A 14,633-nucleotide genomic window follows, 5' to 3' on the forward strand; every position below is an offset into this window, starting at 1 on the left:
TCTCTCCACAGCCAGAGACTCAGTGGACCAGGCCACGGCTGCTGGCTCCAGGCTGGCCCCTCAGGACATGGAGCCCGGACGGCGACTCCACCTTTTCCGCCAGCACCCGGGACATGCCCTTTACCACCTCCCACACGCATATCCTCAGACGAACCTCAGGAGCTTTCCCCCGGAGCCAGCCCGTGGCAACCCCTTCTTCCACTCTCCGGAGCTCTCCCAGCTGGATTTTGGCACCATCCACTACATGCCCTACAGGCCAGACACCTCCCTGCTCGCCTGCGGCCACCCGTCCCCCCTGGCCCCAGGCTTGCTGGGTCAGCAGCATCCCAACCCCTCGGCGTGCGGGCAGACACTGCCACCCCACAGGACTTGTTCTCTCCAGCCCCAGCCCCCCTGCCTAGGGCTCAAGGCAGCCCTGGTGCAGAAGCAGCACCGTGCACCCGCCCCGCGCCGGGGGGTTGGCCACGGGCACCAGCACAACAGCAGCGGCTCCGGGGAGAGCTATCTCACAGAGCACAGCGGGTACCTGGCAGATGGGCCGGGCAGTGACTCCAGCTCGGGGCCCTGCCACGGTTCCTCCAGTGACTCCATGTTGAACTGCACAGACGTCAGTCTGCAGGGCATCCACGGCAGCTGCTCCACTTTCCGCAGCTCCCTCAGCAGCGACTACGACCCCTTCGTGTACTGCAGCTCAGAGGGACCTGCCACAGACAACGGCCAGGAGCAGCTGCGGCCGCCGAGGGAGACGCGGCCCAGGTCCTTGGACCTGATGGTGCCTGGGGGTGCTGCTCCAGCCAAGCCCCAGGTGCTCAGCCACGTCCACTACCACCACCACCAGCACCATCACTACAGAAGAGACACAGACTGTCCCCCCGGGCGGGCTGGGCAGGGGCCTGGGCAGCGCAAATCCCGGTACTCTGGGGCCAAAGTTGGCTTCCACAGTGCTCGGACACAAAAGAGGACTGAGAAAAGCCATCACTGTCAGCAGCCTCTGGAAAGCAGTGCTGTGCTACAGGACGCAGCTCTGGCAGGACAGCCAGCCTGTCCTCAGCAAGGCTGGGAGCCCCCTCTTGTCCCCTCTGCTTCTCCAAACAGGTTGGACTTCAGTGTAGATGCCAACAGACAATCGGGAGCCGCTGGCACATCCCCTGTCCCGCTGCCCCCGAGACACAGCTTACAGAGCCGTCATCACCGAAGGAAAAGAAAGTGTCCCCTGGAGCCCAACCCCGCTCTTCTGCCCGAGGACCCAGCCTTGCCCAAAGCCTGCGATGATCACATTCCTCATGGCCATCCCGCTGGCTACCGCTGCTCACCTGAAGTCCAGCCCCTGATCCCAAGCGCTCCCCTGCCCGGTGGCTTGGGCTCTCCGCCGCTGTGGAAGTGTTTAGTGCCACAGTCCGGCTCAGAGATGAAAAAGCAAGAGGAGGGGTTGTCAGGACGGGAGGGAAACCGCACGGTTCCTGCTGATTTCTCAGGGACGGGCACCCCCAGACACAGTCTGAGTCTTCACCTTCACTGCCCGTCCCAGCAGGGTAGTCAGGGTAAGTCTGGTGTTTGACTCTTGCAGCAAGCAGGTGAATGAGGGTGGTCTGCTGAAGGTACTCTGGCTGCCAGTAGACCTGGTACGTTCACGGTGGGCTTTCCTACAGGACCACTGAGAACAGGAGCGTTTCAGAGCTCACCTGTCTGGAAATGATGACCTGAATGATTAGCAAGTCTGTTCATGAGTGCATCGAACCCTGCAGTCTTGTCCTAAAATAATACAAATGAGAAATAAGGTGGCTGTTTTTAACTAAACATCTCTAGCAGCTGGAATATCTCCCAAAGGAAGGTGTGGGACCACATTTCTCAGTGTCCTTACATCAGTCTGGATGTCCTACTGGCAGAGTCATTATCGTTAAGGCTTATTGGGCTCTAGTTGTTTTAGCCAACCCCAGCTAACTGGACTCAATAAGGAAGGAAGTGTGCATAGCCGTGGTAGTAGAACAGACTAAATGAGTTTATGGATTTGCACATCCCTCATTTCTCACCTGCCTCTGTTGCGTGGGAGTTACTTTTTAGTGTCTTTTGGAAATCAGACATAATTAAAGTTTGGCCCTTTGCCTCACTGCTGTACATCTTTCACTGAGAGAGGGAAAATGCATTTGGGATGAGGCTGTTTGAAAGCACCTAACTGAGTTTGAGTTTTCCCAGGTCTTGCTCTCTCAGGCTTCTCTGAATACAGCAACCCACAAGTCAGCATGGGCAGGTGCTGGCTGCGAGCAGAGCCTGGCTCCCTTCCTCACCCTGCCACTGACTCATTGCAGGTCCTCGGGCAAATCGTTTTGATTTAGGTACCAAATACAGATCTAGCTGCCTAATTCCTGTTAAAACGCTGGCCTTAAACTCGTGACTCACTGTGCCCATTGTGCCACGGAGATAATAACTTCCTCCCCATGCTCGTCTATCCAGCCCTACGCCGCACCCAGGCTCCTGGTGATGGAGCGCCTGCCGAGGAGGCAGCAGGGAGCGGGGAGAGGCTGGATGGGGCATGGTGCTGGCCGCCTGCGGCACTCAGGGCTCCCAGACTCCCAGGAACAGATTTTTTTCCCAGGCACAGAAGGGCCTGACACTGCAGATGATAGGTGATCCAGGAGGTTCTTCAAAGGGCCTGGAGGGATGCTGCCGTTTCAAGAGATAAGGAGGCAGCAGTGCAGAGATGTCTCTCTGGTTTGCAGGTCGCTCTGAGTGCTGGTGTCCCCTGAGCTGGAGGCGGTGGGCAGCGATATCGCCAGGACACAGCCCTCCCAGGATCACAGCAGGGAACCTCCACATGGAGAGAGGTGTGAGGGCAGGCTGTGCAGGAGTTGCTCAGAGCTCCCGTTTCAAAATGAAACTGGGAGGGCTCCCCAGGTCACCAGAGCAGGAATCTGTGCACCTAACAGGGTGTGCTGGGTGCTGCAATGTCCAGGGCATTGCAAGGGTCCGTGCTGTGATACCTCTGTCTCTTTGTAGATGGTCCCAGTGGCCCAGATCTGTACCCACCTCCTGATGGTGGAAGGCTCCCTGACACCCAGAGCCAGTGCCAGTGTACTTTGCAAAGCACACGCAACCTTTGTTCCCTCTTACCTCCCTTTACCAGGAGCTAGAAGGACAATGTGTTTGAAAGCAGTGTGACTCCATGTCTATTTGACAGCAGTAGCTTCTGTGCAGATGCTTTCAGGACCAGCCAGAGAGTCAAAATCTCCTTGTAAGATTGAGAAAATAAATACATAGAAAGAAAGGATTTCATTTTATTAGGAACTGAGGACAGTTGAAGACAGTGGGAGCTCATGCAGGGCTTATGCAGACAAGCCATCAAGCTGAAAACATGTTGGTTCTTTATTAGTTCTTTATCTTAGAAAGGGACTGGACATAAATCAATAGAGAACAAGTAAAAAAAGCAAAGAACAATCTTAATAGACTCATGTAAGCAGGATACAAAAAACAGACCAGGAGACCAAGGAGAAATGCATATGTGACTCTAGATAAATGTTGTAAGGCTAAAAATATAAGCGGATGAATTAGAAAGCCTGGCTTTAAATTAAAGTTTTGACATAAACTTTTCAGAAACCCAGTTTAAAAAAAAACAAACAGTGGGACTCTGTAATTCCCAGGTGAAATTACAGAGAGGAGAAGAGTGTGTCTCTTCTGGTGGCATGGGAGGGACACTGTGTGTTAAGGAGAGTGTAAAGTCCAATGACAAGGAACACAAAAATCCCCAACTGTGCCTAAGTAGGAGGAGTGTAGTATTAGGGTTACACTGTATTAGCACAGGCTGCAAAAGAGGAGCCTACATATACATGAGAATCTTCTTCAAATAGCACTAAAAGAAGCTGTCAAAAGAATAAGATGCTTTTGGGCACAGGGATCATTTAAAGCCCCAGAAAAGGGCTGGCCAAGCAGCAGAGCAGAGAGGACAATTAGAAGCAAGAAGCCATTCTTCCAAAGCAAAGGTGTGGTTAGACGAAAAAATCAGAAAAGAGTTGGATACAAAGCTAAGTGCAGAGCCTTGGTGAGACAGGCCAGGAAAGATTTCTGTGAACGACTTCTGAAAAAGAGAGAGATACTCTTAATGCAAATGTTTTCAACTCAATCAGAAGGAAGAAGGCTGCCAGAGGCTCTGCAGGTCCAGGGAGTAATGCAGGTCTAAGAGGGATGTCAAGGGCTGTAACTGCATAGCAGAAGAGCAAACTGAATTTATTGCATTAGTGATCAGCGGGGAAGTGCTTGAGGAGGTTCTTACCCTGGCACATCTCCATTCAGGGCATGGGGTAGAGGATCCCTCATAAATCAAATCATCAGAATGAACATTTCTGAAGCACATCAATAAAGTGGATAGTAACAAATTGCCGGGGCTACAGATCACTCACCTGGGCATTGTGCCGGGGCTCAGGCACAAAACTGCTAAACCATGAACGTGGACTGCAATCTGCTACCCATGCCCAGAGCCAGAAGGAAGAGCTGAGGGCAATATCAGCTTGAAATAGCTGAAGCCACAGAACGATGATCCTGACTTTCCTGCCAAGCAAATTGTTAAAAATTCAAATACAGGGTCTGACTTGTAGGCACATGGTTAAATGTGAAAACCAGGGGAGGAGGCAACACAGCTTTTGTAGAGAGAGATAACGCCTCACAGTCCTTTTAGGGGAATGAAACTCTCAAAGGATAAAAGGGAAGGTGCTCTCATAGGTAAATAACTGGCTAAAAAATAGGAGACAAAGTGCCAATCAGTCTTAATGGAGGAAAGTTACTTGGAGAAGGAGGAAAGTGGAGTTCTCCAACTGTCTGCACCTTTCAGCAAGCTCATAAATAGCCTGGACAAGGAGAGGAGATAGCAAAGTTTATAAAAGACAAAATCCTTCAGGATTGTCAGCTCTAAAACTGGTTACAAAGCATTACAGAAGGATCTCCTGTGGCTGAGTTACTGGCAAATAGAGTGGCGGATGAAAACCCATGTAAGTAACACAAAATGCCACACATGAGCAGAACTGCTTCTAAGTAAAAATCAAATTATTATTAGGAGCTAGCTGGAAACAAATGGGGGACAAACAGAAAGTGCTCTCATACAGCTGCACAAGCCTGTGGTGCTTTCACAGCTAGCATCCACCACTGATCAGTGCTTCTCAAAAAAGGATACGGCAGACTTGGGAGAAGTACAGACTGATATCGAGTACAATCACAACAATGACGTTTTTCTGAGAAAACGGGAAGAATATAGAAACTTTCATGTGGGGAAAAGATGATTAGCAGAGGATATGAAAGAGAGGCTATGAAATCAGGAGAGCAGGGGAGAAGGCAAATAAGAGAGACTCACTGGTGCTTATAACAAAATAAGTGGTGGCATCAATGGAAACCAGAAGCTTTAAAGCACCCCACACGGTGCATAGTGAAACTGGTGCTCATTGCCCAGAGGATGTAGGTGCCAGAAGTTAAATGGGTTTGAGAGCCTAGATCAAGAGCTATCAAATGCAGAGATGCAAATATAATCTCTGGCTCAGGAAGTCCCTAAACCAGGGCTTCCAGAAGCTGACGGTGCTCTTGTGGGATGCAGCACCTTGCCCAGCTGCAAGAAGAGGCTGAATCTCGGTCCACAGCCCCTGGAGACACTCCGTTTGGGCAGGCAGTGCCATGCACGGGCATCGCGGGGAATAATGCTGCCCGCAGCCATTGCTGGGGCACCAGAGATTATACCAAAGGTGCTTGCGTGATCTTGGATTTTATGCCGCTTCCTTGAGCACCACCACCAGATTTTTTTGGTGGGGTTTGCATAAAGATACATCCCTCCCTCTCTTGCCTGGGAGATTATACCTGGGAGTCGTTTCACTGAAGAGTCAATCCTCAAGCAATGCTGAATGGATCCTTTTAAAAGTCAGACAACTAGCAGTGAATTACAGGCAGATAGCTTCCCAAACCACCCCAGCATGCGTGGATCTCACCCCAGAACAGCCAGATTACTCCCAGCACAGGCTGATGAAATACCTTGATTTCTCTCTCTGGGAAATTTCACCTCCTGCAGCACGCTGTCAGCATCCTCCCCCTCTCCTCCATCTCCTGCTCATCCTCTTAGCCATTCCCTTTCATGTCATGTCTTTGATCTTTACTAGAGAGGGGAGAAAGGGATTAGAGGGCAGAAAAAGACCACTATTAAAACCTAACACCCAAGGAACTAGATTTCTGTTGTATCACTGAGGTGTGCCCCTTCAGGTCATTGCCCTGTGCAGGTCTCAATGGCCAGTTCAGCAGCAGAGTGATCTACCACCTCTCTATCTCCCAATTCAAGACCTTTTTTAAACCTTCCTTTCTGTTTGTATAACAGGGGACAGTCACACAGGCACAGTTTTCAGAAAATATTTAATAATGCTGTTTGAGACGTAGGGCATCTGACTGACCACAGGGTGATCGAAGCTGTACAGTCTCTTTTGTGTTGCACATGGTGTACATGGGAAGCAGTTGGCGATGGCTTATTCAATGTACCGGTGACGCAAGTCACAAGCACCAGATACGCTCAAATTCTGTCTCCTGGCACTTTGGCCATGCCTGTACACATATGTATATGTATAGCACTGTGTCTGTGCATTAATTTTCCCACGTTGATTAGCTACATTTTCAAAGCAGAATCTCAATTTGTTTGTTTTCTTCCCATGTATTTAATTTTCAGAGGTCTTGTTTCTACGGCTGCTGATTTATGACAAACAAGAATTTGCTGTGACTGTTTTGAGAAGTTCTTTTGAATTGCTCTCTATGAATATCTGTATAGGCATTTGTTTCCTTTTGATCTTGGGAACATTCAGGAAAAGGGAAATGTGAAAAATAATGCATGTGTGCCTCGACTGGGCTGTGCTGACTTTGCGTGAGAGCTCTGGGCAGACCTGCGAGACATCTGGGAAAGGGACCGTGGGGTGTGCATCAACACCCAGTCACTTGAAGAGAAAGGGACTATCTATCTGAAGCAGTAACGCAGGGTGCACCATTTCTAGGCAGCCCTTACGTGGAATGTTTCAAAGTAAACTACTCTGCTGAGTAGAGTAGAGTAGCTGTAGAGTCAATAATTCGCCAGGCGGAAGGGTCTGGTGAAAGGCGTGAGCTGCAGTCCTTGCTGGCTGGGCATGAGGGATCGGCATTTGTGGCCAACCACCACTCATTGGGTTTAGCTTGTTTGGGGCTCGGAAGCGATTTGTCCAATCTCTTGAACGCCGTGAAATGCATCTGCCATCCCTTTCTTGCGCACACACATCACTTGCAGTCTGCTTTTGTTGTCTGGAGTTTCTGTTGCTGCGGTTCCCTGTCCCTGGAAGGTGCTGCTGTGGCACTTGTGTCAATATGAATCGGTGTTTTTTTCTGTTGCTAATAATTTTTACAATAGCTGTACAAATTTTCCTCAAAGAGCAAACATCAAAAATCCTCAAAAGCAAACACGTAGTAGCGATGTGAATCCTGGGGTGCACCATGCCCTTAGCCTGTATCTTCTGAAATATTTAAAGACTAGCTTGACGTCTTTACGCTTTATTGTGCTTTTAACTTAAAGGAATAAACTGACTGGGGAGGTGGCCAGAAAAGTCTCTCCAAAATACTGGGAGAAACTTAGTGGCTTTCACTGCAGCATCTGTTCTCTGTGTTGCAGGGTTAAGGCCCCCGCAGCTGCAGAGTCCAGGAACGTTCAGCTAGTTGTAGCTGACACTTTTCTTTTTCCTTTTCTTTGAATGCAGGATCTGAAGAGGAGGCCCAGGATGTCCATGAACACTCAGTTTAATAAAACACTGGCCTGTTTGCTTATTGGAGAGCTGGAGTGGACAAAGATGTTCAGCGTACCAGCTGTAGAGGAGCTCCCATCTTGCTCTCTGCAAAACCAGCCCTGACCTGCATGTCCCACGCCAAGATGCAGATTGCAAATAAGCAATGTGACACTTGTGGTCTCCTCACATGTTCCCACGTTGCGATGGCCACACAAACACAAAGCTGTGTTCTCCAGGTCCCCTTCTCCTTTGAAGGCATAGGCAGCCCATCTTCATCCTTTGGCATCTATCTGTGTGGGCGGGCTTGCTCAGAGGCCGGTCTTGGGAGTCACCAGCTGGAGAGCTCACCGAGTGAGTGCAAGCTGCTATTTTGGCATGTTCATGCCACAGAAGGTTTTGCTAAACACTTCAAAAATAAACAAGCCTTCAAGACCAAAAGCTGCAGAAATTACTTTCTGTGGCCTGGTAGCTCCTGACTTCATTTCCTCACTTAGGTCAAAAGCCAGACTTCTTCATTTAACTTTTCCACTCTTATTTCAGACACAGGAACAAGCTATTCTCCATCTCACCACTCACAGGTCCGCCCTGCAAGGTGCTGCTTCTGATTTCACTGGAAACCAACAGCTCTCACCACTTTTGATCACTTCATTGTCCCTCAAGCTGACGCCATCTCAGCCATTTGCTGCATTTTGCCAGCAGCAGGAGAGGTGAAGACACAGGGACAATGTCAGCATTTCTGGGAAGGAGCTGGGCCAGACTCTTTGCATTGCAAAGAATTCACCCTCTCATCTGGCAATGTGAACAAGTCTCTCACTCATCCTCTAACTCCTCCACCTATCCTCAGAATAGGTGTGATGGCCAGCCCTGTAAAGAGCAACTCATTTGTTGAGCATATTTCAAACCTGAGATGCCCCTGTCACAGGAGTCATGGAAAATCCTTGAGTTCACATGGCTCCTGCTTCTCTTCTTCCTCCCTTGTTGCCCCAAGACACAGCAAAAATCCCCAGCAAAAGCATCTATAATAAATGCAGAGCAGAGCCCCATCCATCACCCAGCCTTATCTTCATATTTCTGACATGAATCCTGTGAAGGAATTTCTCAAAATACCCTTCTGCCTTTTCTAACATTTTGATGGTGGAGAGAGAAAACTTGAGAAATTGCTAGGCTCTCGGTTTATTACTTTTTTTTCCCTCCCATTTGTGGGGTTTTTTTTGGAGTGTCACTAGTCCTTATTTCCTACATCTCATAATTTGGGGACATTCAAGTAAAATAAAACGTGCCAAATTCAAAACATATAGAACCCAAACAGTTTTCATACAGCAGGGAACTAGACTGTTGAGTTCATTGCCCTAAATGATCATTCAAGCCAAAGAATTAGCCAGATTCCCACATGAAATGCACGTTTATACAGCACCAAGTGTTTCCAGAGTTAATGATAATGAAGCATTGGTGAGGGTACAACACTGGGGCTGAAGGTGACTCCTGACAATTTGAAACGTGGTGTAGGGACAGACTGCGCCCATCTGCTCAGTGCTCATTAAGCTTTCTGTGTCTTCTTTTGAAGCAGCAGCTTCTTCTCCAGTTCGAGAGAGCGCACTGGTTATGTAGTCCCAGTTCAGGATAATCCTGCCTCTGCCTTCCTTTGTTGGTGAGGAAAGCTTTCTACAGGGTTTGCTGCCCTTAATCTTTGAAAAAGGCATCTCTGTCCCAGCTGCTAATCAGTCACTGACGTTCAAATGATGGTATTACAAGTCATCCCATAGCACTGTTTTAAAGAAAACATTATTCCCTTGATAGTGTTCATTTCTTGTCTCCTGGGGGAGACGCTGCAGGACCTTTCAGTCTAGAGAAGAGCTGAATTTCTTTCATCAGCAGTCCCAACAGAATTATATTTTAACCTTTCTGGGATCTTCTTGCTTGTTCTACAGAGCAAGCAGAAGACACAAGCTCAGATGTTTTCTCTTTTGCAGGGAAGTCAGTTTTAAACTGGAGGAAAAAAGCCCCAGGAGTGGGTCTGCATTCCCCCAGTTCAACTTGTGCACATGGTCCATGGCTTGTCTCAACCAGTTCCCTACATCCTTGACCTTCCTGGAGGGCTCAGATGACTTTACAGAGGGGAGGCTCCTGAAGTCCAGGTGCTGCCACTGGTTTCTTTAGGAGTCAAGAAGGCTGAGAGCCTCCAGGGATGCATTTCACTGCCTTAAAGGAAAGAGCGCCTAGTTTGCAGTCTAAAAGTCCTCCTCTCTTTCCCTCTTTATCCTTAAGAAAAAGGAGGGCTCTGAATCTGTGGCAAGCCCCAAGCTTCTTGGAGAAAGTGGTCAGCACTAATGCACCCTTTCCACTCCCTACTGCAGTATTACCAGGCTGCGCAGGGCAATGCCTGCTTGAAAGTGTTTTCCTTTCCTGATGTTATGCTGCTGCTCCATTTCATCTAGAGAACGGCCATCCTAGGTGCTGGGCCCCTTCCACGGGACTTGCTGAGCTGAATGAGAGTGTGCACGTCTGCCTTGGTGGGTTCTCAGGCAGGAGGAGAGGGAGGAACCCTGCGGGAAGGTGGTTTTTATGATCCTTTTTAGTAGCTGGACTGTCATCCTTGGCTGCCTGGAAGGGAAGAAGGAATATCCGAGAAAATGGGAAATGGCTCCTCCCAGTTCCTGCACCTCTGGCTTCTGGGCGATGCTTTTGAGTGCTGAGTACCCTTGGGCTCCATCACTGAATTTCTTCAGCAGCACCGCAATGAAGGAGAGCTCATTTCCCTTCGTTGCGTCCAAAGTCACAGCTGAAAACTGATGGAAGCCAGCGCATCCGGAACTCCTTCTGTCCAAAACCAAAGCCCCAGCCCTTCCCCAGGGACCACCATCTTCCCAGGACCTCCCACCCCACCGAGATGGGTACTGTGGGCCGGGCTGGCTGGACCCCCTCCTTCCTGCACAGAGTCTCTGCTCTCCCTTTTATAATGTTCAGATCCTTTTGAAATGTGAATATAAGTTTGGTTTTGTTGTTGTTGGTTTTTGTTTTGTTTTTTTTGCTGAGTCTGTCCTGGCTCTCGGGGCTTGGGAATAAATTATGACCCAAAAAAAAGGAAGAATACGTTTTATATATATGCAAAAGTGTGTATTTATGTCCGTCAGAAACAAAGATGTGTGAATATGCTGATGTGCTCAGAAATATATTTATTTACTAATATATTTATCCATGTACCCGGTCTGCTCGCCTGGTTTTGTTCATTGCACCGAGCCATCGGGGCTGTGCTGCCAAAGGCGCCTCCGCCCAACGCCACGGAAATAAACCGCGGGGGTGGCGGCCGTGGCCCGGCCCCGGGCCCGGCGGGGTGAGAGGGCTGCGGCCCGGCGGCGCGGCCGGGCCCGGCCCCGCTCTGACGGCAGGCTCCGGCCGGGCCCCTGGGCCGGCTCCGCCCGTCACTGGAGCCCCGGGGCCCGCCCGGGCACTGCCGCCCGCCCCGCGCGGGCCCTCGGCGGCTCTCTGCCGCCCTCCCCCGGGCAGCGAGCCTGCGGGGCGGCGGGCCGAGCCCGGCCGAGTCCCCGCCGCAGCCAGGCCCGGCCCGGCCCCGCTCTGCGCCTGCGCGGCGGAAGCGCGGGCGGCGGCGGCGGGATGGCGCTGGAGACCGTCCCCAAGGACCTGCGGCACCTCCGCGCCTGTCTGCTCTGCTCGCTCGTCAAGGTGCGACCGGCCCCGGGACCGCTCCCCGCCCGGCCCCGGCCCTCCTTGCTCCGGCCCGGGCTTACCCCGCCCGGCCTGGGCCTCCCTGCCCCAGCCCGGGCCCTTCTCCCACGCGCCTGCCGCCCGGCTCGGGCCTCCCTCTGCCTCTGGGCGCTTCCCCGCCCGGACGGGCCTTCCCCCGTTCTCGGGGCTCCCTCCCTTCCCCTGTCGCAGGGCTCCCGCCGGCCCTGCCCGGTTCTCCCCGGCCTGTCCGAGCCGCTGCGGCCGCCCCGGTCCCGGCTGGGCCCCGGCCCTTCTGCCCCGGCCCCGCGCTGACGCCTTTGTCCCCCTCAGACCATCGACCAGTTCGAGTATGACGGCTGCGACAACTGCGATGCCTACCTGCAGATGAAGGGCAACCGGGAGATGGTCTACGACTGCACCAGCTCCTCCTTCGACGGGTGAGTGGGGCCGGGCCAGCCGCATTCCTCGGGGTGCCTGGGGACGCCGTGGTGGCCCTGCCTGTCCCCTCACTCCCATCCCTCCCGCAGGATCATCGCGATGATGAGCCCTGAGGACAGCTGGGTCTCCAAGTGGCAGCGAATCAGTGAGTGGTTTTTCCCAGATGGTTTGGGAGCCGGAGATCCCTTTCTCCAGCAAAATCTTCTCTGGGGCCATGGAAGCTGCTGTTTGGGCTGTGGGGTGGTTCTGCTGACGTTGAGGGGGCATCTGCGCAGACAGTGGCTGGCAGGGATGCCTGCGCACCCAGCTGCTGCCGTGCAGGGTAACTCAGTGTTTTCGTTCTCCCAGGTAACTTCAAGCCGGGTGTCTACGCAGTGTCTGTGACCGGCCGCCTGCCCCAAGGTAACGCTGCCAGCTTGTGCTAAGGGGAGGCTCCCACACAGGTGGCAGCTGAGGGATTTTTCTGGACACTAAGTGTTGGGGCTGTAGCCAACTCCAAGGTGACAAATTGGGTGGCGCATTGCGCTGTACCTGTGTGATGAAATCAGGATTTGGGTGCTCAGTGAATGCTGTGTATTGTGAGCAGGGCACACGCTGTGTCAGTGAAGGGATTAGCAAGGTGCAAGAAGGAGATGCTGAACGGGAGGGTGGTTTCAGGGTTCTGCAGACAGGTTTTCTACCTGCAGTCATTCAAGTGCTATGCCTGCCAGAAGTTGATATTGAAGATGCTGCTGTCTAAAACCTGTGATACCAGGCAGGCTGTCTGAGGGATGAATTGTGATTAAAGGGTGACTCCAGAAAGTGGGTGCATTTCAAACTGCTCAGCTACAGGGGAACATAAAGGTTTGTCCTTAGAAAAGAGTTTTGCAGGATGAGGTGCTGTTATCTCAATCTCAGTGAGCAGATACTCCTTTCCATCATCATACTGCACCAAGGGCTTGCATTAAGGTGGTTTTGTGCATTTATAAATGAAGTGGAGCGTGTAGAGGTTGGCCTTATCTCTGTAATGCAGAAACTGCATCATTTGTCTAGCTGAGAGCTCCTGCCCTGTATGTAGCCTCAGAGCAGGCTCCTAACCTGTGCCCCTGCCCACGAGTGCTGCAATCCCGTATCCCCAGGGTGAAAGCTGTGCTTGTGTCTGGAGTCCCAGGCTCCTTATTTCTGACCCGAGCTCCACCATCTGCATTGGGAGGGAGCTGGAACTTCACAAGGCTTGAAGCCAAGGTCTGCTGGCACACTTTAGGCACATCCAAAATACCCAGAATGCAGCAGATGATGGTGTGAGCTCGGTGCAGCTGCAGGCAGGGAGCACAGGGCAGCAGGCGGAGGGAGTACAGGTGGGAGCTGTTGTCTTTGGCCTCTCTCAGTCCATCGTTGCATCATGGGGAGGACTGAGAGGACTGGGGAGCGCGGTAACCAGCAGTCTGCACTCCTGGGCCTTGCAAGCTGTCATTTGGCTGTCCCTTGGTGCGTGGCGCTGGTGAGAGCCATGCTGAAGCCCATGGTGCTCTTCTGCTATCCCTGTTCTTAAAGGGTTACTGTGAAGGTAGAAAATGCAGGCAGGTCACAGAAGTGACTGAAAGATTTAAGAATGACCCTTAAAAGCTTGACCTGTCCAGTACAGTCATAATATTCAAACATTTTCAGGTAGGAAATAATGTAAATAAAATCTACCTGGTTCTTTCCCAAGGAGTTCTATCTAGGCATTTAAACTAGAAGAGGGAACACTCTTAACAGTTCTGTTAGGTTGTTCTACGATTGTCCAGTTCTTGATCTCTGCAATGAAGGCTACATGACAGAGCAACCAGATTTTTTCAGGTCTCCTCATCCCTAGAGAATACTGAAGTGTGTTTGTCTCCTTGCTGCAGGGATCGTCCGAGAGCTGAAGAGCCGTGGTGTGGCTTACAAGTCCCGAGACACAGCTATAAAAACCTAAGGAGCGCCTGTGCTGCCTGGAGGATTCCCCAGTGCTGCGTTCGGAGAGGCAGCAGGCACGTGGGGCACCGCTGTGAAACCTTTTATCTTTAGCGTGTGGGAAAGCAATCCTGGACTCGGAGGGAGCTTGCTGGCATGGCTCCTCTTGCTCAGTATCTCTGGACTCTGGCCATACAACAGTCTGCCCACACAGACTGTAGACATTTTTTTGAGCCTTGACAAGGGGGAGGATATGAGTAGGTCTGGGAAAGAGGTGTTTAATAGTGGTGCACAAGGTTTTTTACAGTTGGTGTAGAAAAGAGGAGAGCTGGGATGTAGCTGTGTAAATACTTCAAATAAAACATACTGCCTGGTTAGAGTTGAGTCCATATCTGTTCTCAGTCACTAGTTTCACCCGCAGCAGTGAGTGGGTGGTGTGGTGAGGGGTTTCGCGCTCAGCCCCCCTGCCTGCCAGACTGTTTGGAGCCTACGATTGCCATCGCTTCATATGCCATAGACTGCATTCCTCCCTTGAGAGGGAGATCCTGCCCTGGCTGAATTGGGGTGTCATTCGCTGTAGGAACAAGCAGAGTAGCGACTTGTGCCGTACAGCTCATGGCTGGATGGAGTAGGTAAGAGGACATTAAGTTTTTCGTGTGGAAGTAGTTACCTGGAGGTCACGGTGCCCTGCAGGGTCCTGTACAAGGGACAAGCCTGAGGGACCTTCATTGGCCGTTGCTGGCCTCTGGGGCAGGCAGAGCCGGATGAGCCCCTTGCTGGTGTGGTTGGGAGGCAGCAGCGGGCCCTGCAGAGGGGAGGGATGGACAAGCAGGGGTGGAAACA

The 14,633-nt window shown here is 51.5% G+C and overlaps 2 protein-coding genes across 2 annotated transcripts in view; both read left to right on the forward strand.

Moving 5' to 3' along the window:
• Positions 1 to 7,771, forward strand: part of RNF43 (ring finger protein 43) — a gene marked incomplete at its 3' end in the record, with an annotated part of 56,655 nt that extends 48,884 nt beyond the window's left edge. Inside the window, exons 8-9 of the mRNA XM_082008380.1 lie at positions 12 to 1,541; positions 7,728 to 7,771. Of these exons, the coding sequence (XP_081864506.1) occupies positions 12 to 1,541; positions 7,728 to 7,771 (1,574 nt within the window). The remainder of the gene's footprint in view (positions 1 to 11; positions 1,542 to 7,727) is intronic.
• A 3,595-nt stretch (positions 7,772 to 11,366) lies between these two features.
• Positions 11,367 to 13,812, forward strand: SUPT4H1 (SPT4 homolog, DSIF elongation factor subunit; the record flags this gene model as incomplete). The annotated part of the gene is made up of 5 exons (XM_082008786.1): positions 11,367 to 11,435; positions 11,769 to 11,875; positions 11,966 to 12,021; positions 12,225 to 12,278; positions 13,745 to 13,812. The coding sequence occupies 5 exons, from the start codon at positions 11,367 to 11,369 to the stop codon at positions 13,810 to 13,812; spliced, it is 354 nt and encodes a 117-aa protein (XP_081864912.1).
• Positions 13,813 to 14,633: the final 821 nt, after the last annotated feature.

Source organism: Phaethon aethereus, assembly GCF_964289735.1.
Source record: "Phaethon aethereus genome assembly, chromosome: 19".
NCBI lineage: Eukaryota > Metazoa > Chordata > Aves > Phaethontiformes > Phaethontidae > Phaethon > Phaethon aethereus.